Raw genomic sequence first — 26,560 nt, 5'->3', positions numbered from 1 at the left:
ATTAAATTTTAATTTGGGTTATAATGTCAGAACAAAATGGACAACTTCTTTGAAAAAAAAAGAAAATATTTTTCAGTAATTTTGTGTTTAAGTAACCAGATTAAAAAAAAGTACTGTTTGGTGATAGCCTAACAAATATTTCTGAATGTATGAGAAGAAATTACTGATTTCATAGTACTAACCGTGACTTTGCTGCAAGATTCTGAAATGCCTTGTGTATCATCAATGAAAGGTTAACTTATATGTTTCATGTAGTATATTTAAAATGAAATCATTCATATTACCTTATAAAAGCATATTGCTTATACTTAAAATATAATTTTCATAAAAACAAGAACAACAAAAAAGGCTTTCTAGGCACTGCATATTTGTAGTCCAAGTAAAAATGTATTTGAATGATCCCATGGAATTTCTAATGTGAATTTTTATTGGCTTTATGTGGATATACCTCTTTTGCCTTTAAGATAAAAAGACTATCTTTTTAAATCCTTTTTTTTTTTTTATGGTTTCTAGCCAGTAGAAGATAGAAGGCGTGTACGAGCTATTCTACCTTACACTAAAGTACCAGACACTGATGAAATAAGGTATTTTATAATCTATTCTCATGTATAGGCATTTGAAAGAGCTAGACTTCGAAGATTTATTACTCTTGGACTAGGAAGCTTTTGAAATTTGAAGAAACGGCATACAGCAAGGTGAAAGAGCTTTTGATATTGGGTCTGTTGGTCCTGTACCTCTGGGTTGACTTATTTGTTCAGACTGTGATTTTGAATCAGGGTGGCCTCAGTGAATATGACAGGAGAAATAATTAGGTTTTATTACATTGTCTCTCACAAAGTAAGGAGAGTTCTGTTTCAATCTATATCCTATTTAAATTTTTGTTACCACGTGACATTTATGCCACAGCTATAAAGGATAAGCTTCTACTTTATGTAAGGGGTGAATAATTTTAAACCTTAGTAATGTTATAGAACTATGCAACATGTTAGTTTGTAGTTTTATTTCTCTATAATTATATAATTTGATAATCAAATTATGTCTTTCTATAAGGTATTTAAATTTCTAGTGGAAACTTTGTTTCTTACCATTAATTCTCATTTAATTCTTACTGACACATTTTTATTTGTAATCTAAACTGGAAAGGCCTATAAACGACAAAGGAGAAAATGCATATATTAAAGAAGAACAGTGATGAATTACAAATTTATGAATTTAGGTAATTTTTAAATTTTTTGTGGGATTATTTAGGACAGCAGTTCTCAAAGTGTGTTTCATGTAACTATGGGGATCTTTGAGACTCATTTAGAATGACACTGGGTATTAGTCAGTGTTCTCTAGAGGAGATTTTTTATGGAGAATTGGTTTACACAATGGTAGATGGAGACAGTAAAGACCCACAGTTGGCTGTCTGTAATCTGAAAACCCAAGAAAGCCAGTGGTATAATTCAATCTACATCTGAAGACCTGAGAACCAAGGGAACCTGTGGTGTAAATCCTAGTCTGAGGGCAGGAAAAGTTGAGATGAGATGTCCCAGCTCAACCAGTGAGGCAGAAAAAAGGGATGAATTTCTTCCTCCTGCAGTTTTTGTTCTGTTCAGACCCTCAGTGAATTGGATGATGCCCACGCACATTGGGGATGGCAGGGTACTGTCCTCTGATTCAAATGCTAATCTCATCCAGAAACACCCTCACAGAGAAACCCAGAAATATAATGTTTAATCTGGGAACCCTACGGTCTAGCCAAGCTGACACATAAAATTAGCCATCACAGTCCATGAGATCAGATTATTTTCATAAGCATACTAAGACATAATTTGCCTTTTTCACCGTAAATTTTACAATGATAGTACAAAAGCAATGTATGGTAAAACTGCTGGTGCCTTAGTAGAAATCAAGGCTGTGGCACAAAAGTGTACAGTATTCTTTACTGTTACACACTTGGAGTTAATCAAAGACAGTTTCATTTAAGAGTGTTACTGATGAGGGACTAAAAAATATTTATTAAATTTTGACCTGTGACCACACACTTTAATCTGTATGTTGAAATGGGAAGTATGTATAAAACACTTCTGCTGTGTGCCAGAGATCAGTGTCATGAGGAAAAGCAGTGAGTTGAGAGCTGAACTAGTTTGTTCCTTTTTTTTTTTTTCCTTTTAGAGACAGAGTCTTGCTCTGTTGCCCAGGTTGGAGTGCAGTGGCACCATCTTGCCTCACTGCAGTCTCCAACTCCTGGGTTCAAGGGATTCTATGCCTCGGTCTTCCGAGCGGCTGGAATTACAGGCGTGTGTCACCAAGTCCAGCTAATTTTTGTTATTTAGTAGAGATGGGGTTTTGCCATGTTGACCAGGCCAGTCTTGAACTCCTGACCTCAAGTGATCTGCCTGCCCTGGCCTCCCAAAGTGCTGGGATTATAGGCATGAGCCACTGCACGTGGCTTAGCTGTTACTTTTGTGCACACTATTTTCACTTAAGAGAATGTTTGACATTTTTTGAAGAAGAACAAAGTAAGACTATTATTTCAAGGAAAAAAACTGTTAGTGTTTGTTGCCAATGACAAAATTTGAGTTTTGAGTAAAACTTTGAATTTTAGACATTCTGTGTTGGCCATCAAAAGTTTGACAGTTTCTGAAATAATTACTTCTCTGATGAGACAGGCAGTGATAATAAAGAATGAGGTTTTTTTGTTTTGTTTTGTTGTTTTGTTTTGTTTTTTGTTTTTGTGACAGTTTCGCTCTTGTCACCCAGGCTGGAGTGCAGTGGTGCCATCTTGGCTCACTGCAACCTCTGCCACCTGGGTTCAAGCGATTCTGCTGCCTCAGCCTCCTGAGTAGCTGGAACTATGGGCGCCTGCCACCACACCTGGCTAATTTTGATATTTTTAGTAGAGATGGGGTTTCACCATGTTGGCCAGGGTGGTCTTGAATTCCTAACCTCGGGTGATCTGCCTGCCTGGGCCTCCCAAAGTGTTGGGATTGCAGGCGTGAGCCATCATGGCTGGCCAAGAATGAGAGGTTTTGATAGTGTATAATGTGTTAACAACTAGAAGATATAGATAGCTTGGTGAACTAATATTTTCTAAAAGGTCGATGCATGTTGTTACAAAATTATGCATGGGTAATTTGAAATGCAAGATAGACCAATAGATGTTACTGGAATGCATACAGAAAGTTCACTGATAAATAGTTTTGGATTCCATATTACAATTAACTTTCAAGAAAGTACCGCTCATTGAATTTTTGGTGTGATTTAATAGAATATCTATAATCATCTGAAAGGGCTATTAAAATACTTAGCCTTTTCACAACTACATTCTTAGGTGAAGCCAGATTTTCTTCATATGCTTTAAGCAAAAAAATCAAATAGCAGCAAATTTAATACAGAAACAGATATGGGACTCCAGCAGTTTTCAGTTAGGCCAGGCATTAAGAGATTTGCAAAATTATAAAACAGTATAATTTTTCTTATTTTTAATGAGCTATTTTTAAAGGAATTAGTGAATATTTTAAAACATTTGTTTTAAATTTGAATATGGTAAATATCAGTAGATATCCATATAAATAAAAGCCATTTAGGATGTCAGTTTTTAAGAGAGTAAAGAAGTCCTGGGAAACCAAAAAAAAAAAAAAAAAAAAAAAAAAAAAACAGCTGATCTAGGAAGATGAGAATTTAAACAATACTTTGATGATACACATTTGGATTTATGAGTCTTTTAAAAAATTTATGCATACCTGTGAATTTTAAAATAAAAATACCTAAAAAATTAATGATTTAATAAAGCGCTGTAGCCTGTTTTAGGGGGGAATAATACAAAATAATACAGAATGAGTTATGATTAGGTTTTGTTACTACTAACAAGCTTATTTAAAACATTTTTTTGGTTTTTGCACAATGAAAAGTTGTTATAGCAGCAACAAGTAAACTTGAAATTAGAAATATCTCTTATGACTACTTTTAACTAAGAAATGAAATTTACCATTTCACGTGCACCCTATTTTTACTCATAATGATTTTCTTTAATGTGCTTATTTAGGTGGTTCTAGAAAGGAATAATTTAATTGGTTAAGTGGTAATGTCTGCTGCCATTCAGCTAGTGAAATATTGGCCATCATTAAGAAGGATTGTAGAATCAAGATAGAACACAATATTCTATGATTATTCAAATATTGAGTTAAATGTTATGTATCAGTTCTGTTGTCCGAAACATTATCCAAGAGACAGTGAAGCTGGAGATAGCACAGAGAAAGTAGTTAAAGCTTTCAAGGATAGGAGAAGAGATTTACTTAAATTTACTTAAATTTAGATTACTAAATTTACTTAAATTTAGATTTTGGTTTGTGAAGATTAAAATCAAAAGGAAAATTGCTGGAAAAAAAGACAAATACAGTTATAGATACAGGGTTAATGGTACCATCAACAAATCTGGAAACTTTGTGTTCAGACGCATTCTTTTAAGCCTGAAAGGACAAATTCAAGGATAACTGATGGTTTTATATTGATGAAATACATCTTGTTATATAAATAAACAACTTGTATATAAATAAACAACTTGTTATTTCCATAATTGTGTGGAGGTTGAAAACATGTAGGTTTCAGTAAAAGGAAACTAAGTTGTATCTCTGTACTCTGTACTCTTAAATTGGTAACAGAAAAAAACATACATGCCTTTCTCATAATATATCCCTTGGTACCACTTTCAGAGAAAGAATGCTGTACCCATTGGATGATGGGTATCTGGGTGAATTAAATAAGCCCTAGTTTTTTTACAGGAAAAATGTTAACTGACATAAGCATCTACATCATGCTTATCTAAAATAAACAGTTTCTAAGTAACTCTATATCTTATGTATGTATAATGTGTTAATTATATTTGTTTTGTGTTTTTATTTTATATCTAACCTACATCTGAAAGAGTAATAACATTGAAACATAAGTTTTTCAATTCAGTTTTCTTGTAGTTACACCCCAAAACCTTCAATATATGTATAATTAGTTTCTGTTAACAAGTTGTAATTTGAATCTAACAATAATTCAGTTATATAGATGGTGCAGATACTATTATCAGACACATTGTACTCATGAGGAAATTAAGATTCAGATTATTTATTATCTTCAGGAATTGACATGTAGATAATGCCAGAAATAAGATACAAATTTAGAGTGTTTGACTCTTAATTCCTGGCATTTTTCAATATAATACTATCCTTATCCTATTTTGTGGTATATGACTATTCTAATTTCTGTATTTAAAATTTTTAATTTTAATAACTTTAAAATTGCTCTTTTCAGTTTCTTAAAAGGAGATATGTTCATTGTTCATAATGAATTAGAAGATGGATGGATGTGGGTTACAAATTTAAGAACAGATGAACAAGGCCTTATTGTTGAAGACCTAGTAGAAGAGGTGGTAAGTTTTGTTCTTTTCTTCTCAATTCTAGATTCTAAATATTTTATAAATTTGGATCTTGTCTATAATCAGAGAAAGTAGCTATGAATACATTTCTTTTATAAAAGAACTGAATTGAGAAGTACAAGGAATTTTTCATTAAAATCTATTATAAGTATAGTTAGTGTGGAACATAATCAAGCTAGCATATTATAATACATAACTGCCAATATTCAGAAAGCTTGTGTGAGTTTCTGTGACTTAAAAATATATTAACATTTGTGCTTTCTTTTGAGACAGAGTCTTGGTCTGTTGCCCAGGCTAGAGTGCAGTGGCGCGATCTCAGCTCACTGCAACCTCCACCTCCCAGGTTCAAGCATTTCTCGTGCCTCAGCGACCCAGCTAGCTGGGATTACAGACATGTGCCACCATGCCCAGCTAATTTTTTTTTTTTTTTTTTAAATAGAGACAGGGTTTTACCATGTTGGCCAGGCTGATCTCAAATGCCTGACCTCAAGTGTTCCACCCGCCTTAGCCTCTCAAAGTGCTGGGATGACAGGCATGAGCCACCGTGCCCGGCCTATTTATGCTTATTTTTATTCTTTTTTTTTTTTGCCCCCTTTTTCTTCCTCATAAGTGAAGTTATATCAGTCTGATCATGGAATCTCAACTGGTTACACATGTTTGGTTTTAGATTCTTTATCTTTCCAATATATGTGAAATTCCAATATATGTGAAAATGAAATTTTCCAGTAAACTTGGAAGATTTCATTTATATTATACATATATTATCACATGGTTCTACATTTTGAATCTCATCCTTGTTTTTGTTCCATCATATAATACGTTATCATATGGTATTAATTACCAGGTGCATTTTTAATAACAGGTCAGCATTCAAACAGCTTTTATATTTCAGAGATAATACTCAGTATCAAATATACATTATAACTTTGGAATTCTCCTTTTCCTTTCGGATTTTTCTAGTGAGATGGAGTGGCTTTCTGTTGTCTTTTACAGCCCTCAAAGCTACTGTTTTTAAATTATGCCACAGACCTGATAATATGCTGAAGATTATTGCTCCTGGAAGACTGCAGTGGAGAATATTTTTTTTTCCTATTAATTCTCTTACCTGCCTATTCTGGCAACCATAGAAGTAAAACATACTGAGTAGAGGTGGAAAAAGTTGAGGAAATGGTGTGATACATTCCATACTCATAGTCATATAGTTATTTAGTAAAAGAGCTAGGATTAGGACTCCTAATTCCTAGATTAGTATTTTGTATTCTACAGTAAAAGAGATATTTATTCCATATAGGCAAACGGTATTCATACTGAAGCATCTTACTATCTATGATAGTTTTCCTATAAAATGTGTTTGTTACAACTCTTAGTTTGGGTTTCCCTCTCCCTGCTGTACCACCATCTTCCCAATTCTGATTACTTAAAGGAATTGCACTATAGTTGAACTTTTCTTGAGCTCTTGGAATTCTGGATCAAATTTAACAAGATAAACTTTAATATTAAAGAAAAGTGAAAATTACTCAATGTATACAGAAAAATAATAATAACAATCCAAACCAGAATAAGGAGACATGACCTCACATCAATACATAAGGGATCAAGGAAAAAGTTAGTAACTCAGTATGAGTGAATAATGTGATGTGGTTGCTAAAAATGAATATAGTAAGTAACATTATAAATTAATAGTGGAATAATTCCACATCAGTTATAAACAATTTTCACTCCAATGTGTAGAATAACTTTCATGATGGGCTTTATTAGAGTGTAGTGAATTCCTTATAGATTGAAAAACCATTTGGACATCTAGTTTGTGAAGATGTTTCAGACATTCAGTTAGTAGTTAGATTTAAGGAATTTCTCCTTCTAAAATTCTAATTACTGTTCCCCAAACACATTTATACTTTTATGTATTAACTCTAGAATGTATGCTCTCTGAGGGGAGGGATTTTTTATCTCTGATTCACTGATGTATTACCATTGCCTAGAATAGTGTCTGGCATCAGTAGGCATTCGGTAAATGTTTGTTGAGTAAATGAATGTTTCTGTGCTTATAGTTTCCCCTCTTCCTTGACATTCCTGCCCTGATAGATTGCCTTGTAAAATTTGATTCATCTTTATCAGCTCAGTTCATATGTCACCCGTTGTTTCACAGAGGATTTATGCCTTTCTGGAGTCTCTTAGGCAAAATTGTTTCCTTCTGTATTTCCATAGCACCCTGTTAATTTTGCATTCTATTCCACTGTCTAAAATTAATTTAGTGTAAACCTCTTTTACAAGAGATTAACTCCTTTTGGGCAGTGATACACTGATAATGCTATTCATTTTTATAGGTTTTTTGTTTGTTTGTTTGTTTTTTTGTTTTTTTAAAGCCTACTCTCTTGGATATAGTAGCATTCAGTGAGTGAGTGATTTTAGTTTGATTAGGTATTTAATGAGTGAGGACCAAATTGTGAGAAGTAAATCCACATGTATAGTTAGACCATTTTTCTCCATAATAGTGGAATGAGTAACACTATTGTATCTTAAATCAGAGGAATATAGAATAAAATAAAGTTCAAAACATGATAAAAGGGGAATGTCTTTTATATTCAAAGTAAAACTTGATGTCGCTTTTTATGGGCTCAGAATGTTTTACTGAAGAGGTAGCATTTGAGATAGTTCCTTCGTAGATTGGTTAGGTATTTATCTAACAGGTAGAAAGCAAAAAGTGGAAAGTGCATTCTAAGAACAAAAAGAACAAGCTACAGTGGTGGGAGATTGGCAAATAGGAAATTATGTGTGACCATGGTATAGGAACCAAAAATTAATTTGGTAGTATGAGACAGGAAATGTGGACTTGAGTTCTGTGGTAAAGGACTTCAGTTGCAGAATGAGAAATTTGTAGGCAGTAGAGAGGTGTTTGTTTTTTGTTTGGTTTTTCTTAATGTAGGGCAAAGCTGCTGTTGAAACTGATGTATCCAGATTAGAGTGTTGTAGTAGGACATAATTATATTAGTTGGGCTGTTGTACTAGTTTAAGAAAAGTGGGTAAGAGGGCCTGAGTTAGGGTAATGGCAACAAGAAAAGATTAAGAGAGGTATGGAAAGATAGTTATTGAACAGAAACATCTTTTTTTGTATACACATAAGTAAGGATAGTGGGGGATATGTTTGAAGATATGATTTCTATGAATTTTAATAAAAGTAGATTAACAGTTAATTACATAAAATACTGTCTTGATGTCTTCCCTTTAGGGCCGGGAAGAAGATCCACATGAAGGAAAAATGTGAGTTGGTGTTAATTATCAAAAATGAAAAAAATATATGTCTATATTGTAAATTTACTAATTGGAAAACTTTGGCCAAAAAAATTTTTTTTAAAGTTTTTGGACTGACTTAACTTTTTAATTTGGCTCAGGGAACTGATTTCTAAGTATTTTCTTAAGGATCTAATGATAAAGTATTATTTTTAAAATAAAAGGTAGCTGATAACTAAATACAACTCTTTTTATCACCACACTAAAGACTTTCAATAAACATTACATTTATAACATTATGAATGTCACAATTCGGCACATTTTAAAATTATTCATAGTATTTATTGGTTATTCATAGTACTTCTTGTTTTATAGCCACATCTTTTATCCCCCCAAAATAATGATTCTTCACAACTTTAATAAGATTCTGCAAGGTCTTTTTTTTTCATAATCTTCAAACTGATTTTATGTATATGTAAGTTTTCTTTTAAAGATCTGAACCATTAATCCCAGTTCTTTCTTACTCACATTTTAATAGACTATTCATCTTCTAATATCTTTTCAGTACATTTTTTTCTTACCTTTCAGCATTTATGGATGGAACTTGAGGCTTGCCTCAAGTGTTTGCTTTTTTTCTGTTTTCTAACCATTAGAATATTAAAACATTCAACTGATTACTCCATTTGCAGTCACCTTATTTAGTGCTTGACCATTCTGTAAGTGGAATATGTAAGATATATTCTGAGTTTATTTTTATTGTTTCTTGTAGCTACAAAATAGACTCCATTAGTGAGACTATACCCTGCTGTTTGTATTAGTTTGAAGTTTCCTCTACCTATATCAGGAGTTTCAAATTACTTTTTGTTACTTTTTCTTTCTTTCTTTCTTTTTTTTGAGACAGAGTCTTGCTCTGTCGCCCAGGCTGGAGTGCAATGTCACAATCTCTGCTCACTGCAACCCCTACCTCCTGGATTCAAACGATTCTCTGCCTCAGCCTCATGAGTAGCTGGGACCATGGGTGCACACCACCACTCTAGGCTGATTATTGTACCTTTAGTAGAGATGGGGTTTTGCCATGTTGGCCAGGCTTGTCTTGAACTCCTGACCTCAAGTAATCTACCAGCCTCAGCCTTCCAAAGTGCTGGAATTACAGGAATGAGCCACTGTATCCGGCTAGGAGTTGCAAATTCTAATTAATGCTTGGAAGAATCAGACAGACAATGTAAGCAAGTGAAGCGGGTCAAGTATATATATTCCCAGTTTTCTTTAGGCACAATAATCTTTTCTTATTTTCCCTCTTTGCTAGAGATCAAGGTACATGGAACTATGTCTGTACTATCAAAAAAAAAACCACTGTAAGCTTGGTAATAAATGGCAACTGATATTTACTCATGGTATTAGGGAAAACTGTGGGAAGTAGAAAACTAGAAAGTGTTTGCCTATTGTAAGGTAATCACTCTGTTTAGTTGTCTAGTTGATATGTGTAGGAATGTGAGCCTAATGTTGTTAAATCCTTCTGATTTTCAAAAAAGACCATAAATCTAGGTTTTTTTTTTTTTTTTTTGATAATAGCAATGGAATTTTAAATTTAAAAATGTAGGTTAAATGCCAATAAACATGTAAAGCTAAATCAGTTTTCTCATAGTATAAAATATAAATCCCACTTTCACTCGGAAGTCTTTTTTTATCTGATAACATTGTCATTCTTCCATTTTTCTTAACTTGCGTAATTTCTTATTTATATTAGCATAATGTAAATTTGCATTGTTGGTTTATTTTATGTGTATGTTCGTTTCCTTTAATTTCCTAATATAGGGACTGTGGCTGTGAGGCAGTACTTTAAATTCTTTAAAGTGTCCTCAGTAACATCCACAAGTAACCTTTGAGATTAAATAGATGGTATAACTTTGGTTGAGTTTCTTTCCAGCTCCCTATTCACATGATATAGACACCAAGTCCTGATGATTTTTATCTCCTAAAGTATTTCTTAAATGTTTACCGCCTTCTCAAATCTTAAATAACTACATTCTAGCTCAGGCCTTTTTAAATCTCCTGCCAGGATATGATATAGCAGTAACCTCCAAGTTGATCTCCCTTGACTCTTTAGCCTCATCAGATCCTTTTATCCAATAGCTGGAATAATCTACCTAGATTGTATCACATTTTCACTTAAAATCCTTAATTGCCAGCAGGTATGTGAAAAAATGCTCACCATTCCTTACTAATCATCAGATAAATGCAAATCAAAACTACAATGAGATTTCATTTCACCCCAGTTATAATGGCTTTTATCCAAAAGATAGGCTGTAATGAATGCTGGTGAGGATGTGGAGAAAAGGAAACCCTTGTACCCTGTTGGTGAGAATGTAAATGAGTGCAGTTACTATAGAGCACAGCATAGAAGTTCTTCAAAAAATTAAAAATAAAGCTACCATGTGATCCAGCAGTCCCACTGCTGGGTATATATCCAAAAGAAAGGAAATCAGTATATCAAAGAGACAGCTGCACTCCTGTGTTTCAGCACCATTCACAATAGCTGAGATGTTTAATCAACCTAAGTGTTCAACAGTGGATGAATGGATAAAGAAAATGCAGTACGTGCATACAATGGAATACTATTCAGTCATAAACAAGAACGAAATCCTGTCATTCACAACAACATGAATGGAACTGGAAAATACCATGTTAAGGGAAATAAACCAGGCACAGAAAGACAAATACCATGTGTTCTTACTTACGTGGGAGCAAAATATTAGAAAATTGAACTCAGGGAGATAGATAGTAGAATGATGGTTACCACAGGGTGGGAAGGGTAGCAGGGAAGGGGGATACAATATGGCTGATTAATGAGTACAAAAATACACCTAGATAGAATGAATAAGATTTAGTATTTGGTAGCACAACAGGGTGCTACCAAATAATTTACTGAATATTTTAAAATAGCTAAAAGAGTGGAATTTGAATATGCCTAATACAAAGAAATGATTATATGTACTTGAGGTGATGGATACCCCAGTTATCCTGACTTGATCATTAAACATTATGTGCTTGTATCAAAACATCACTGGTACCCCATAAAAATATACAAAATAGTTGTATACATTACCCATAAAAACAGAAACAATACAAATTAAAAAATTGAATCTTATACTGATTCTCCATCTTTTTACCCTAGCAGAGCCTAAAAAATGATCTGTTCTCTGGTTATTTTGTCCTTTACTACTCCTAGCACTTATCATCTCTAGTTTCCTAGTCTCCAGCATGTAGGTCTTCAAATGCATAATACTTTTTTCTTTATTGTTTTAGAGATAGGTTCTTGCCATTGCCCAAGCCGGAGTGCAGTAGTGCTATCATAGTTCACCTCAAACTCCTGGGCTCAAGTGATCCTTCTGCCTGAGCCTCCTGATTAGCTGAGACTACAGGTGTGTACCACCACACCTGGCAAATGTTGTAATTTTTTGTTTTTTTGTAGAGATCAGGTCTTACTATACTGCCCAGACTGGTCTCAAACTCTTGATCTCAAGTGATCCTCCCACCTTGGCCTTCCAAAGTATTGGGATTACAGGTGTGAGCCATTGCTCCTAGCTATTTTTCTTTATACCTTTGCTCAAGCTGCTTCCTAGGCCAGAATTCTTCCATTCATACTTAGCTCATTTATCACTTCCCTCTAGAAAATCTTCCTTTATTTTCTTCTCTACACACTCAACAGAATTGGTACCCTTCTCGGTTATTCCCAGAATGCCTTCGGCAGTGCCTGTCACTGTGCTTATTATATTTTCTACATAGTTCTTAGTTTCTGTAGTTAGATAGGGTCTATGTTGCCCAGGCTGGTGTTGGACTCTTGGGATCAAGAGATTCTCCTGCCTTGGCCTCTGAAAGTACTGGGATTACAGGATTATGAGCCACTATACCCGCCTAGGAGTGGAAACTTCATAAGAGCAGGGACTCATCTTTTTATCACTGTTGGAAAACATGTGGTTGAAATATATAAATTTTATATGGGAATAAACGTCTGAAGAATGAAACTAAAACTTTAGAAAGTGATATTGCCACTTTGGCTTCAGACTGTGTGCTTATGCTAAATAATCTTGTTCATCTGTAAACCCTGTCATTTTTTTACCCTTTTCTTTCTGAATTTTTTTTAAAACTGCAGAAGTAGAGGATTAGTCTTGGAGGTCAGGTCGTCTAGTTGGCTCTCCTCCAGAATATAAAAATCTTGCTCTAGCATTTGTAGTAAGTGGTCATTTAGCCTATACTTGAATGCAATATAGAACCTCACTACTTGTAGTCTGAACTGTTTTAGTTGTTGTATTCTTGCTTTATATTATTCAAAATTTACACAGGGAGCACCAGGAGATCTGAATTAGTGAGTTAATGCTTGGAATGGTGTTAAAGAAAAGTTTACCTTTTCATTCATGTGAAAATGTAAAAATTCAGTTATATTTTCATACTTCACCAGTAATAATTGTATGGATCATTTAAAACAATGTGAACAACCTCTAAACCTGTCACACTGGACTTTTGAGCATTTACATATTTTAGTCTTATGTTTAATTTCCAGCTTGCTCTTTATTATTAAAAATACTTGTAGACCCTAAGAAGATCCAACAAAGTAGTAAATAGTTGATTGGGAATTGTCAGCCTGGCATTAAGATGTGTTAATCAGCAAGATAGATTATAGGCCTTTAGTTAAATAAGAGGTGATTTTATGTACTTTGATGACTAGTAATTACTTTTTAATCAGATATATCATTTTATTTGAAGGTAACCTTTAAATACTTAGGTTATTATGTGCTCTATATCTTGACTGTGATGTCATTTATAATTTCTAAAGGCTTAATTTAAGAATACAAAATATAAAATACATAGCAACCTAGTTTGATAGGTTGTTAGCTCAAATAGAGTTGGGAACACTAAGTACTTCTTTCAGTTCTTGATGGTGGTATCCACTCATTCTTATCACCTAATCTTATATTCTGACTTTCAGCAAAGTAAGAGTCAACATCTTGATTTTATTTGAAGAGAGAATTTATCAGATGTTATAGGAAAATTCAGAAATGAATTCATTAATTTTTTCAGGGAAATTCTGGAATAGGCTTTATCTGAACTACTCCTCCTTCCCCTTACCCCGCAAAAAGAAAAATAAAAAGACCTATAACAGTTTGTTATTATCAGGATTAAAAATTATTGCCATTTTTGTATTGGTAATGAAAATTGTAGTTTATATTTGATAGTTCCTAGTTTTACTACATTTTGTTGAAATTAAATATAATATGTATATAAAATGTATTAAAATGTAATAAGAATGAGATGATTAATTGCATTTATTTTATTATATCACTTTGAATTAAACTTACTATATTGGTTGTTTAATTTTGATCATATGATGACAGCAAAAAGGACTTTATATATATCATTTATTCTCTTTTTAAGATGGTTCCATGGGAAGATTTCCAAACAGGAAGCTTATAATTTACTAATGACAGGTACTTACTTATTCACTTGCTTTTCTAATGTCTGTTTAAAGAGAATAAAAAAGTGAACAAACCATTTATCCTGTGTTTTGCCTTTAGCATTCAGTTAGTGTTTATGCATGTTACAATTTCGTGTCCAGTGCTAAGAACCTGGTGTTTTTATTTATATTTTAAAGATACATGTATTATAAAATTTAGTAAAGTGTGTTTTTCTTTTACCCCAGGCCCCTGTCCACTTCCTCAGAAGTAACACTAAGTGATAGTTTTTTTTTTTTTTTCCCATGTTTCTAGAAGTTTTCTGTGTCTCTGTGAATCTCTCTTTCTCACCCCTACACCTACACAGACAGGAACATTCAACACACTTTTTTCATGTTAGATATATATTGGGAGATGATTTTATATCTGCAGATAAAAATTTTCATTACTCTTTTTATGGATTTAAACTTTTCATTATGTAAATACCATAATTAACTGGTCTTCAGAAGAAGGATATTATATTGTTTTTATTCTTTTGCTGTTCAGCTATAGCAGACATTCTTGTATTTATCTTTGTATACTTGGTGGAATTATATGATTGAGCTTTATTTAATATGTATTAATTTTAACATTTCCCAAAACTCTTGTGCTTATAAATAAAAAGTAAAAATTGACTTTTATTGTGGTTTTAACCATCCTGTCATTGTTTATTCCTACTAAATATCTAAAGCTGAATTAATTTAAATACCAAGCATTTCTTCGGCAAACCACATCTTATAAAGATTTCAGACAAGTTTGAGCTTTAGTATGTAATTTAAAAGTTTTAGTTCTTCAAAAATGTTGACTGTTCAATAGTTTCTGTGAAATATTGAATGAAATAGATTCTTGTGGTGATAACACTAGTTATTAAAGAGGTAATCTGAATTGTTTTAATCCATAAAGCATTGCATTTTAAATTAATAATTTATTATTTTGAAAGATTTGAGATAGTTTTTGAAGTACTCAATTTTATTGTGAAGATGTACGTTAAGTAGGTTCAAAAAATAAAAAAAGATCATGATAATGCTACATGATAGTAATAGAGAAGAAATTTTAAACCAAAATGACATTCTATCAGCTATTTCAGTATGGAACCAAAAATATGTAGTTTAGTGAATTTATTGAATTTTGGATATGTTTCTTTTTTGGAACTTGCACCATCAAGTACTTGAGGTACTTTTGTTTTAAGGCATACAAAGTTGAAAAGGAGCTAAACTTAATTTCCTTACATTAGTTTGCATTTTTTTTGTGTCATGTGCTCTTTTGAGGATCTGGTGGGATTTTCTCTCCTGAGAAGTACAAATAAGGACTTGCATGCATAATTTTGCATGAAATTCCTATCATATTCTAGAAGAAATTTAGAGAGTATCTTGGATTCTTGTCACTTAAGATTTGTTGTATCAACTTAGAAACACTTTCATTTTAGCCCACGTTATACAATTCCTGTAATTTTTATGTTTACTTATGTATTAAGCCTTGAAGATTCAGTTTTTTAAGGAGATTTATTTTTTTCTTTTTACTGAACATGAAGTACTTGATAATATGTGCCTTGACTGGATGATTGGAACTATTAGTAATTTGCCCCCAAACTTTATATCTTATAATCTAAGCATTCATTGTGCTTTCCTAAAAACAATCAAGTCCTGATCTTTACTGGATCATTTGGACTTAAATGGAGAAAAGGCAGAGGATCTTAGTAGTATGAATCACTGCCAATCAAAGATATCAGAAATGCTTCTCTAAAATTAATATGACATATTTAACATATAATTTGCGTCTATAATTCCTTTCAGTAGCATATCTATTGAATAAAATATAGTGTATGTGTATTGATTTTGATAATGTATACACATGTTTCAGTTGTTTTGAATCTACCTTTGTGAAAAGCTTTTGGTTCTATTTTATTACAGTCTTTACTTTTTAATTTTTTTTTTTTTAAGAGGCAGGATCTTGCTGTGTTGTCCAGGCTGGTATTAAACTCCTGGGCTCAAGTGATCCTCCTGAATAGCTGGGATTATATGCATGTATCACTGTGCCTGGCACAGTCATTACTGTTTAATGATTAATTGAAAACACTGATAAAGCACAGAGTATTCTTAAGCAAAACTGGTCTTCACTTTTTAGAATCTTCTTATTACAAGGATTTACAAACAGAATTTAGCATTTTTAGCCAGTATTCCCTAACTGTGCTTAAGTTCCTTCCAAATTATGACAGTTGTAGATATTACTGACCAGAAGTTACGGCTGCAAAATTTCTGCTTTCTATGTATTAAAGCTGGTAAGATACAACAGAGAGATAGCAGACAAGCAACATGGATGGTTGTGAATCATAAACCAGAAAATTTGAAAGAAATTGTCCTTAAATAAAACAAGTTCCTGTTGAAAATTTACATATGTTTATGACCTTGAATGCACTTTGTAATAATACTACTTAACATCTTTTCTTTTTTATTTGATAATTAGGGAAAAACTAACAGCTTAATTTTTACAGTTGGTCAGGTCTGCAGTTTTCTTGTGAGACCCTCAGATAATACTCCTGGTGATTATTCACTTTATTTCCGGACCAATGAAAATATTCAGCGATTTAAAATATGTCCAACGCCAAACAATCAGTTTATGATGGGAGGCCGGTATTATAACAGGTAAATCATAATTTTTTAGTTATCTTTTGCTTTTGGTAAAAATAGTTGAAATCTTGATAACACAGTATTCAGATTCAAAATTATATAAAAGTTTCTAACTTCTAAAAATTATAAGACCTTCAATATAATTTCATAGTGGTCATACCCAAGAATTCTTTAGACAGTGTCAAATATGAATACAAATTAGTAACTTATACTTTCCTTCCAAAATAATTTTTGTGATTTTAAAAATTAGACGTAAGCTATTTGCAGCAGATTTACTAAATCCATGTATTATCTGTAGGAGAAGGAAAATAAAATATATCAACATTGTTTTATCAGTGAGATACTTTAGTAGGGGAAAAAAAAAGTTTCTAAAGGTACCTGAGACTTACTATACAGATGTTATGTAATTGAGTTGTTCTCAAGTTGACATTTCTTATCTGTGATTGCTGGTTTTTACTTCTCACTTTCAAAGTAAACTATTGTTTGTCCCAAAACTCAGAATGAATTATAGTTACTTGATTAGGAAAATAAGTTAATAGAAGAAACCATATGACAGAATGTCAGCAATTTTTCTGTCAAATAGAAAATAATCATTTGTGAATGTAAAGGTTTTCCTCTACCTAATAACTCTAGAGTAGCATTGTTTTCCTATTTCAGGGGCTGGCATAATCTTGTTCTAAAACACTTATATTTGCCTGGTTTAACCCCTCTGCCACAGCAGCGTTCTCTATCCAAATTATAATTTATCAAAGTAGACATTTGAGTGAATAGAGATTCTGTAACTTGTTTATCTGAAAAAAACAAAAACAAGTTCTTCTAGTTGCTTGCTAGAAGCTCAGTTGACTGTTAAAAGACATCAAATGTAAGATGTGAGTGAGTCTAGGCAGCTGTACCCCTTTGCCTACCTCATATACAGGTTGCTTGAGTACTTTCTGCATAACAATCTGAGTTCTAGATGTTCTCATTGAAAATACAGCTAGCTGCAATTTGAGCTCTTTAAGAATGTAATTTTTCCCCATTCCAGTTTTCTAGAGATTTAGAACATACAAAATGTATTGCATACATTGAAAACATATCGTCTTCTTAAATAAATGTCCATATTGAGATCCTTTTTAAAGATAAAATAATTTACATGAATTTTTTTTTTTTTTGAAGTTCGTCTTGTTACTAACTTAAACTTCCTTATGATACATCATACAAAACTGGAAATTCTTCCTACCTACCGGAGGCAGTCGGTAAAACATGTAAAGGTGGTCGCTTTTTGTTGCTAAAGACCATGATGGAACGTGAAAAAAGAAGTATTTTAAGTAGATTTCTATCCAAATTATTACAATATTATGTTTTCAAAATAAGGATTTTTAAAAAAAAAGTTAAATGTATATTAATTTAGTGGCCTTGACCATTCCCCCAGAACTTTTTTATACTTTTTCTTCCCTGTGAATTTGTTTATACATTCATCTTATTGTTTCTAGATTTAATATTAAACTTTTTTAAAAAGCCACAAATTATGTGAATCAGATGTGTGAAAATGAAGGATTTTGTAATTGTTTTGGAAATATATACTTCATTTCAGCATTAATGTTAGTAATGTCAGAAATAATTCCTAGGAATATAAATCTTTGTGCTTATTATTTATTGTTAGATATAAACATATAAAGTAAGATTTTTCAATAAATCTAACACAACCATACTCTGCTGTCCCATCTCCCCATTAACTATACATGAGACCTTGATAAAGAGGGATAGTAGTTATGTCTTTCATTTAGAAACTGTTAAGACATAACTTTAATGTTCCTATATTCAGAGTTTTTTAAAAAAAAGTAGAAGAGGCATTTAATAGCAAATTTAATTCAGCAGCCATTTATAGACTTAACTACTTTGTGAAATATACTGTGCAAATCCTGTGTAAACACATTAAAGAAAAAGATACAGTTTCTTCATTATTAGTGCTCAGGTTTATTAGAAAAGACAGTGTGGTATGCAGACTGTGATAAATTCAGGGGATATATAAACTCTCATCAGTAGATGAGAGTTCAGTGAGGGGTGAGAAGGAAGACAATAGATTTTGGCTAGACCTTGATGAGACAATATTAACATCTATCTAGACTTCAAGAAGAGTGCACATGGTTTTATGTGCTAAGTGCATTGCAAAAATTAAAGTACAGAACATAGTGTCTCTAGAAACTCACATTTATTTCAAAAGTAAGTTACATTGAATATGTTTTAGTTTTCTGAGATGTAAATCTGTCTTATTTCATGGCTGGAACTTATATGAATGTCTAGAAAATTTGTTGTATCTCCCCTGTTTATTTTGGTGTTTCTGGGTAGAATATGAATGGAAGAGTAATTTAAAAAAAAACTCTTTAAGTCTAGCTCATTGGTAAAAACCTATCTGATTGACTGCCACACACTTTTAAATTTGCTCGTGGACAATCTAAACTGTACTTCCCAATGGTTTCCTCTTCTCTCAGTTTATGGAAAACAATTATATTGTAACATTGAGGTGCTACAGTGGATTGATTATATTTTACAGTTACTGAGCCCAAAAACCTTCGATGTTTACTGATTTTCATAGATTTGATGCTTTTTGCTTTAAAACACATAGTCATCTCCTTAGTGGAATCTAGCTATCTTCAAATATATTTCCTGATTTTCATTTTTCTTTTAATAATTTTGGATTTATATGGTATTAGATTTTTTCTTAAAAACATAAAACTTTGCTTGTTCTTTTAATAATGCTTTTATTTATTTCATTTTTTATCACACCCCTCTGTGGCTTGTGTTAAATGCTGCTTCTGTTAAGTTCATTCATACTACTAGTTAACTTGTCAGGTCTTTTTGTTTTGTTTTTTAACATTACTTATATTTGGTTTAAATTAACTTTGTAGTATAGGGAAGATAACATACTTGAAGATGCGTACACACACATAGATTCTAATTTTATATATATAGTAGGTTAAACAAAATCTGTCTGGAGAAGTGTTTCCTAAGTGGCTCAAAAGTTCCCATTTGTCCACTATATTAAAGGAAGGTTTAAAATTCCAAGATTTATGTATTCAGGACAATAGAATGATCTGACTGATTATAGAGAAACAACTTTATATTTAAAAAAATATGTGGTTCACTAAAATTTATATTAAAACACAGTACATCATTTTATTTTTTTGTAATATTTTCCCAATATTTCCCAATTTGTAGCACCTTTAATCAAAATAATAAGCTTTTCTCCCTGTAGTGATAATCCTACATGTAACATTAGCTGGGTTTTTTTTCTTCCTTTTGCCTGCTTTTCATGTGTTTTATGACCTGTTTCTAATATAAAACCAGAATGTGTAAATGTGATAATAAAAATTCTTAATTTACCTGTATTCTGCTTCCTAAATAAATGCCATGTTTCTGTGAATTTTTCATTCTTAGTATCTCAGAAGTACTCTTGGGGGTGAAAAAAAAGTTAGACTTTTAATCATTTCCTCATTTATGGTGACTCTTTGAATATGGTATTGTTGACCTGGCTGCCCACTTGATGGGTATGGAAAATCAGTACCTGGGCCACGTATTCTGGCCTGTAAATCTATATTGAGAACATTCTGGTTTTTCTAAAACAATACGAATGTTATGATCATTTATTCTATTAATGTGTTTGTGTTATGTGCTTTGAAAAAAATTTGCTAATTAAGATAATCCTTGGTAAGAAAGTTTACACATATTTTTAAAGATTTTGCATTTTTATCAGACGGATTAATATTAAAAATTTTTATTTTAACAGCATTGGGGACATCATAGATCACTATCGAAAAGAACAGATTGTTGAAGGATATTATCTTAAGGAACCTGTACCAATGCAGGTCAGTGTTGCGTTTCTTATTGCAATAATTAGCATTTTATTTTAAAATGCATTTTGGTGGTATGTTTTTGCACACATTTGTACAATTAAAATTGGATACAACTTAAAACTACAGATTATTTAGATTTTTTAGAAAGTAAACTGTAAGAGAATCTTTTGGTTTTTATCTATGTTGATTTTAGGTAATCAGGAGCAACCTAGTAGGTTTTTGAGATTAGAAGCAGTTGTGGAGGAAGGTAAGTTGCAATAGGTCCAGGAGTGAGTTTTTTGGAGGCAAAAGTAGAGACAGGAGTGATAAACCACAGCCAGGCTTATTAAAGCCTGGGGAGTAATAAAAAGAAATAAAAAATACTGACAGAGGAGGATTAGGGCAGAAAATGGTTTACACTTTTTCTTTATTTGCCTGTAGTTTTATGGTGAGAGAATTTGAGGATGTCTGTATACTCTGAGTAAAAACTATATAGTAGTAAAGAGAGTGATGTCGTATGGGGAGATGGGTGGTGGCAGTATCTTACGGACAAGGTCCTAGAGAAGACAAAAATGAATAGACTCTAGAACATAAAAGGAAAGATTGGCCTTGAGCAAGAGAGCCTGTTAAATATTAGTTGCTTAATGCTTAGGGTGATTAGCTTCTGTTTCTTCCTCATTGCACTTTCTGAAATGTATGGTAGGGAAATGGTATAACAGGAGTTAGAAAAAGGTGCTTCAAAAGATGGATTAATAATTTTCCTAAGTGGAAAATGGAGGTACTGTTATTCTAGGGACATAAAGGATTATTAAGGGTTTTGGGTACCCAGCTGCAGTTGTACAGTGATTTGTAGTGTGCCTAGTTTCTTGATGTTTCTTCCTAACAAGTTCATTTCATGTGGTTATACCTACTACTTATTGCAGTTAATTGGGGGGGGAGGCAGGGGGATGAGGAATCATTAATCTGAAGCTAAATATAAATTCAAGAATCATAATCTTGCCACATTTTAACATACAGGCACACCTCATTTTATTGTGCATTGCCTTATTATGCTTCAAAGATAGTTTTTTTTGTTTGTTTTTTGTTTTTTTTTGTTTTTCCTACAAATTGAAGGTTTGTGGCAATGAGGATGTCTATTGCTACTGTTTTTCCAAAGCATGTGCTCATTTGTGTCTTAGTGTCACATTTTGGTAATTCTTATAATGTTTCAAACTTTTCCACTATTATATGTTAGGTTGATCTGTGATCAGTGATCTTTAATGTTACTATTGCAATTGTTTTGGGGTGCCATGAACTGCATCTGAAGAAGACTGCAAGCTTAATCGATAAATGTAGTGTACGTTCTGATTGCTTCATTGATTGGCTGGTTCTGTTTCTCTTCCTCTCCTTGGGCCTTCCTATTTCTCCAGAAACAACACTATTGAAATTGGACCAATTAATAACCCTACAGTGGCCTCTAAATGGTCAAGTGAAAGGAAAAGTCACATGTCTCTCACATTAAGTCAAAAGCTAGAAAGGATTAAGCTTAGGGAGGGATGGTGAAAGCCAAAATAGGCTGAAAGCTAGGTCTCTTGCACCAAACAGCCAAGTTGTGAATGCAAAGGAAGAGTTGTTGAAGGAAATTAAAAGTGCTACTGCACTGAACACATGAATGATAATAAAGTGAAACACACTTATTGCTGATACGGAGAAAATATGAGTGGTCTGGAGTGAAGATTAAACCAGGGATAACATTCCCTTAAGCCAAAGCCTATCCAAAGCAAAGTCCTAATTCTTTTCTATTCTGTGAAGACTGACAGAGGTGAGGAAGCTGCACAAGAGTTGAAAGCTAGCAGAGGTTGATTCATAAGATTTAAGGAAAGATGCTATCTCCATAACATAAAAGTGTAAGGTGAAGCAAAGAAACTGTAGCAAGTTACCCAGAACATCTAGCTAGTTTTCCAGAAGATAACTAGCAAGTTATCCAGAAGATAACTGTTGAAGGTGGCTAAACAACAGATTTCCAGTGTAAAGAAAACATCCTTCTATCTGAAAATGTTAGCTAGGTCTTTCATGGCAAGAGTTAATGCTTGGCTTCAAATCTTCAGAGGTCAGGCTGACTCTTTTCAGGGGCTAATGCAGCTGGTGACTTTAGGTTGAAACCAGTTATCATTGACAATTCTGAAAATCCTAGGTGCATCAGAATTATGCCAAATCTACTGTGCCTGTGCTCTGTCAATGGAACTACAAAGTCTGCACGATAGCCCATCTGTTTACAGCATGGTTTACTGAACATTTTAAGGCCACTTTTGAAACCTACTGCTCAGAACAAACGATTCTTTTCAGAATAATACTGATCACTGACAATGCAACTCTACAATCAAGAGCTCAGATACAGATGTACAAGGAGATTGTTGTTTTCATGCCAGCTAACACAGCTTGTATTTGCAGCCCACGGATCAAGGAGTAAATTTTGACTTTCAAATCCTTAGTTAAGAAATAATTTCATAATGTTATAGTTGCCAAAAATAGTGACTCTTCTTACGGATCTGGGCAAGGTACATTGAAAACCCTTTGGAAAGGATTCATCATTCTAGATGCCATTAAGAACATTTGTGATTCATGGGCAGAGGCCAAAATAACATTAACAGAAGTTTGGAAGAAGCTGATTCCAACTCTTATGGATAACTTTGAGGGGCTCAGGACTACAAGATGACTTTGAGGAGGAGGTAGCTGCAGATGTGGTAGAAATAGCAAGATAACTAGATTTGGAAGTGGAGCTTGAAGATGTGACTGAACTACTCCACTTTTGTGATGAAACTGGAGCGAAAGAGGAGTTGCTTGTTATGAATAAGAAAAGAAAGTGGTCTCTTGAGATAGAATCTACTCCTGTGAAGATCCTGTGATCACTATTGAAATGAAAACAAAGGATTTAGAATATTCTATAAACTTAACTTGATAAAGCAGCAAGAGGGTTTGAGAGGAATGCCTCCAGTTTTGAAAGAAGTTCAACTGTGGGTAAAATGGTATCAAAGAGCATTTTAGGGAATTTCTTTTGTGAAAGAAGAGTCAATTGATGCAGCAGACTTCATTTTTAAGAAATTGCTACAACCACCCCAACCTTTGGCAACCACTGCCCTAATCACTCAGCAGACATCAGTATCAAGGCAAGACCCTTCACCAGCATAAAGATTATGACTCACTGAAGGCCTAGATGATTGTTAGTTTTCCGCTCCCCCCCCCCTCTGGAGTCAGGGTCTTGCCCTGTGGCTGAGCCTGGAATACAGTGGTTCAACTGTAGCTCACTGCAACCTTGAACTCCTGGGCTCAAGCAATCCTCCTGCCTCAGGCTCCCCAGTAGCTAGGACTACAGGTGTACACCACCGTGCCTAGCTAATATTTTTTTGTAGAGATAGAGTCTTGCTATGTTGCCCAGGCTAGTCTTGAATTCCTGGCCTCAAGACCAAGGCTTCTGCCTTGGTCTCCCAAAATGCTGGGATTACAGTTTTGAGCCACCTTGGCTGCTGCAACAGTTTTTAGTAATAAAATATTTTTAAATTAACACGTGTACATTGTTAGACATGATGTTGCACAGTTAACAGACTACAGTATAGTTGTAAACATAACTTCTACATGCACTGCGAAAGCAAAAAATTCATATGGCTGGCTTTATTGTGGTGGTCTGGAGCTAAATCTGAAATACCTCCAAGGTATGCCTATATTTTCCTTCGTTCCTGCATGCTTTCCTAGTAGAATTTAAGGTCTATGAGAACAGAGATTTTTGTTTGCATTGTTTTTTCCCCAGTGCTTAGAACAGTACCTGACATTAGATATTCAATAAATATTGATTGAATGAATGATTCTCTGCTTTTCAGCAAGAAGTACCTACTTTACTCTTGCCTGTATTGTTACTAATATGTCTTACACCTTAATGTGCTCCTTCCTATCGCCATGTCAGTCTTCCTCTCTGCCTGTCTAAATACTGCTATTTTAACATCCATCTTGTTTCACTTTTTGAGTAATTTTTGATTACTGCAGAGTAATTGGAAGAGAAGGTAGCCAGAACATATTACACACAGACACACACACACAAATATATATGTTTTATATATGTCTATTTTTTAAATAACATGTGGTGAGTGCTTTTTAAACCACGGCTAGGGTCTTTTTTCAGGATTAGAGATGCTTTTGCCTCCAGATGACAGATCCTGCTATATAGTTCCATTGCTGTATCCTCAATTCTAATTCCCCTTGGCTCTTTGAATTAGTGATTTTATTTGACCCCAAATTAAATCATACATTTCCCCATACTAAATTTGTACTTAGAATTTTCTAATTTAAGTTTTGATCAAGACCACCCTGGCTAACACGGTGAAAACTCCGTCTCTACTAAAAATACAAAAAATTAGCCGGGTATGGTGGCACGCACCTGTAGTCCCAGCTATTCTGGAGGCTGAGGCAGGAGAATCGCTTGAACCCAGGAGGTGGAGGTTGTAGTGAGCCAAGATTGCGCCACTGCACTCTAGCCTGGGTGACAGAATGAGACTCCGTCTCAAAAAAAAAAAAAAAAAAAAAAGAGAGAGATAGTACGTGGCATCTAGTAAATTTGCAGTATGTTATAAGACTGCTTTAAGAATTACTTCAGATATATAATGTGCCTCACTCTTGTGTTACTGTTTTATAACTGAACAAATCTCCAGTTGGTTTTGCAAAAGTGCCTATAATGCTTTGAATACTTCAGAAATAATTAATATTGATTATAAAGCAATTTGATTGCTACACAGAAACTATTAAGTGCTATTTGTGGTCTATTATTTTGGAGCATGAGGTGAAAAGTAGGTTTTAGTAGAAGTTTGGGGAATAATAAAACTCATTCTTCAAGCAGGATTTTAACTATTAGTACAAAAGCAAGTAAAATGTTTTTACTAATTGCCAAATTGATTAGCTAGCAAATCACCTCATCTTCCAGTGAGGTGACCCTGTGTCCCAGACTCAGGCTAAGATGCTGGCAAAGGCTAAGAAAGAGCAGAGTCCTAGCTAGGTTTGCTTACTTCCTGGAACTATTAACACTTGTCGAGACAAGCATTAGTAGAAAAGGGGCCTTTTGAGACAATACACCCCATAATAAAAATGCCTTACGTTTTTGAGCACTATATTTTAAGCACTGTTTTTTATACATATTCATTCATTTAATTTTCTCAACACCTTTACCAAGGTGACACTATAATGACGACACCTATTTCAAAGATAAGGCAACTGAGAGCTGAGAGGTTAAGTAAATAACTTAAATCATCCTCAGTTTTTCTCTTTTTTCTTTCTGTACTCTATATCTAACCTGTCAGGAAGATCATACTGACTCTGCCTTCAAAGTATGTCTAGAATATGACCACTACCAGAATCTGCCTCAATCTGCTAGCTTCTAGCTTTGTCCCCTTATGCTGCATGCTATGCAGCTATCACTGGGATCCATTTAAAATGTCAGATCATGTTACTCCTCTGTTTTAATACTTGAAAATGTTCTCTGTTTCTTTCAGAATAAAAGCCAAAGTCCTTAGAATGGCATACAAGACCCAACAGTGGCAGTCCATTAATTTTCTGAACTCGACTCTTTCCTTCCTTAGGATCTTTGCTGTAGCTGTTCACTGTGTCCAAAATTATTTTCCCTTGGATATCCACTAGCCTAACTCTTAAATTTTTCAAGTTTTTGCTCAAAACTTAGCAAATTAGCAAATGACACTTACCTAGATACCTTAATTAACACTGTAACTTGCTCAACCCTGCAGAGCGCTTATCTTCTAACATACAGTACAATTTATTTATTTATGTTTATTTTTAATCTTTCCCTGGTTAGAATATAAGTTCCATGAGGATAGGGGTCTTTGATTTGTTCACTGATGTATTTCAAGAACTACAGCAATGCCTGGGACTCAACAAACAGTTATTGAATTAATATATTAAATGGTGTTTTCCTACATTAAGAAACAAAGCTAGGATCTGCAAGTTAAGTCTGCC

At 33.5% G+C, this 26,560-nt stretch overlaps 1 protein-coding gene across 3 annotated transcripts in view; it reads left to right on the top strand.

Annotated features, from left to right (window-relative positions):
• RASA1 (RAS p21 protein activator 1) overlaps positions 1-26,560 on the top strand; it is a 121,524-nt gene that overhangs the window by 64,095 nt on the left and 30,869 nt on the right. For all 3 annotated transcript variants that reach the window (XM_050795162.1, XM_050795159.1, XM_050795160.1), the window contains exons 4-9: positions 514-584; positions 5,287-5,404; positions 8,640-8,671; positions 14,075-14,127; positions 16,622-16,772; positions 20,524-20,602. In XM_050795162.1, the coding sequence (XP_050651119.1) occupies positions 514-584; positions 5,287-5,404; positions 8,640-8,671; positions 14,075-14,127; positions 16,622-16,772; positions 20,524-20,602 (504 nt within the window). The remainder of the gene's footprint in view (positions 1-513; positions 585-5,286; positions 5,405-8,639; positions 8,672-14,074; positions 14,128-16,621; positions 16,773-20,523; positions 20,603-26,560) is intronic.

Source organism: Macaca thibetana, chromosome 6, assembly GCF_024542745.1.
Source record: "Macaca thibetana thibetana isolate TM-01 chromosome 6, ASM2454274v1, whole genome shotgun sequence".
Classification (NCBI taxonomy): domain Eukaryota; kingdom Metazoa; phylum Chordata; class Mammalia; order Primates; family Cercopithecidae; genus Macaca; species Macaca thibetana.
This window is presented reverse-complemented; position numbering and strand designations above follow the sequence as displayed.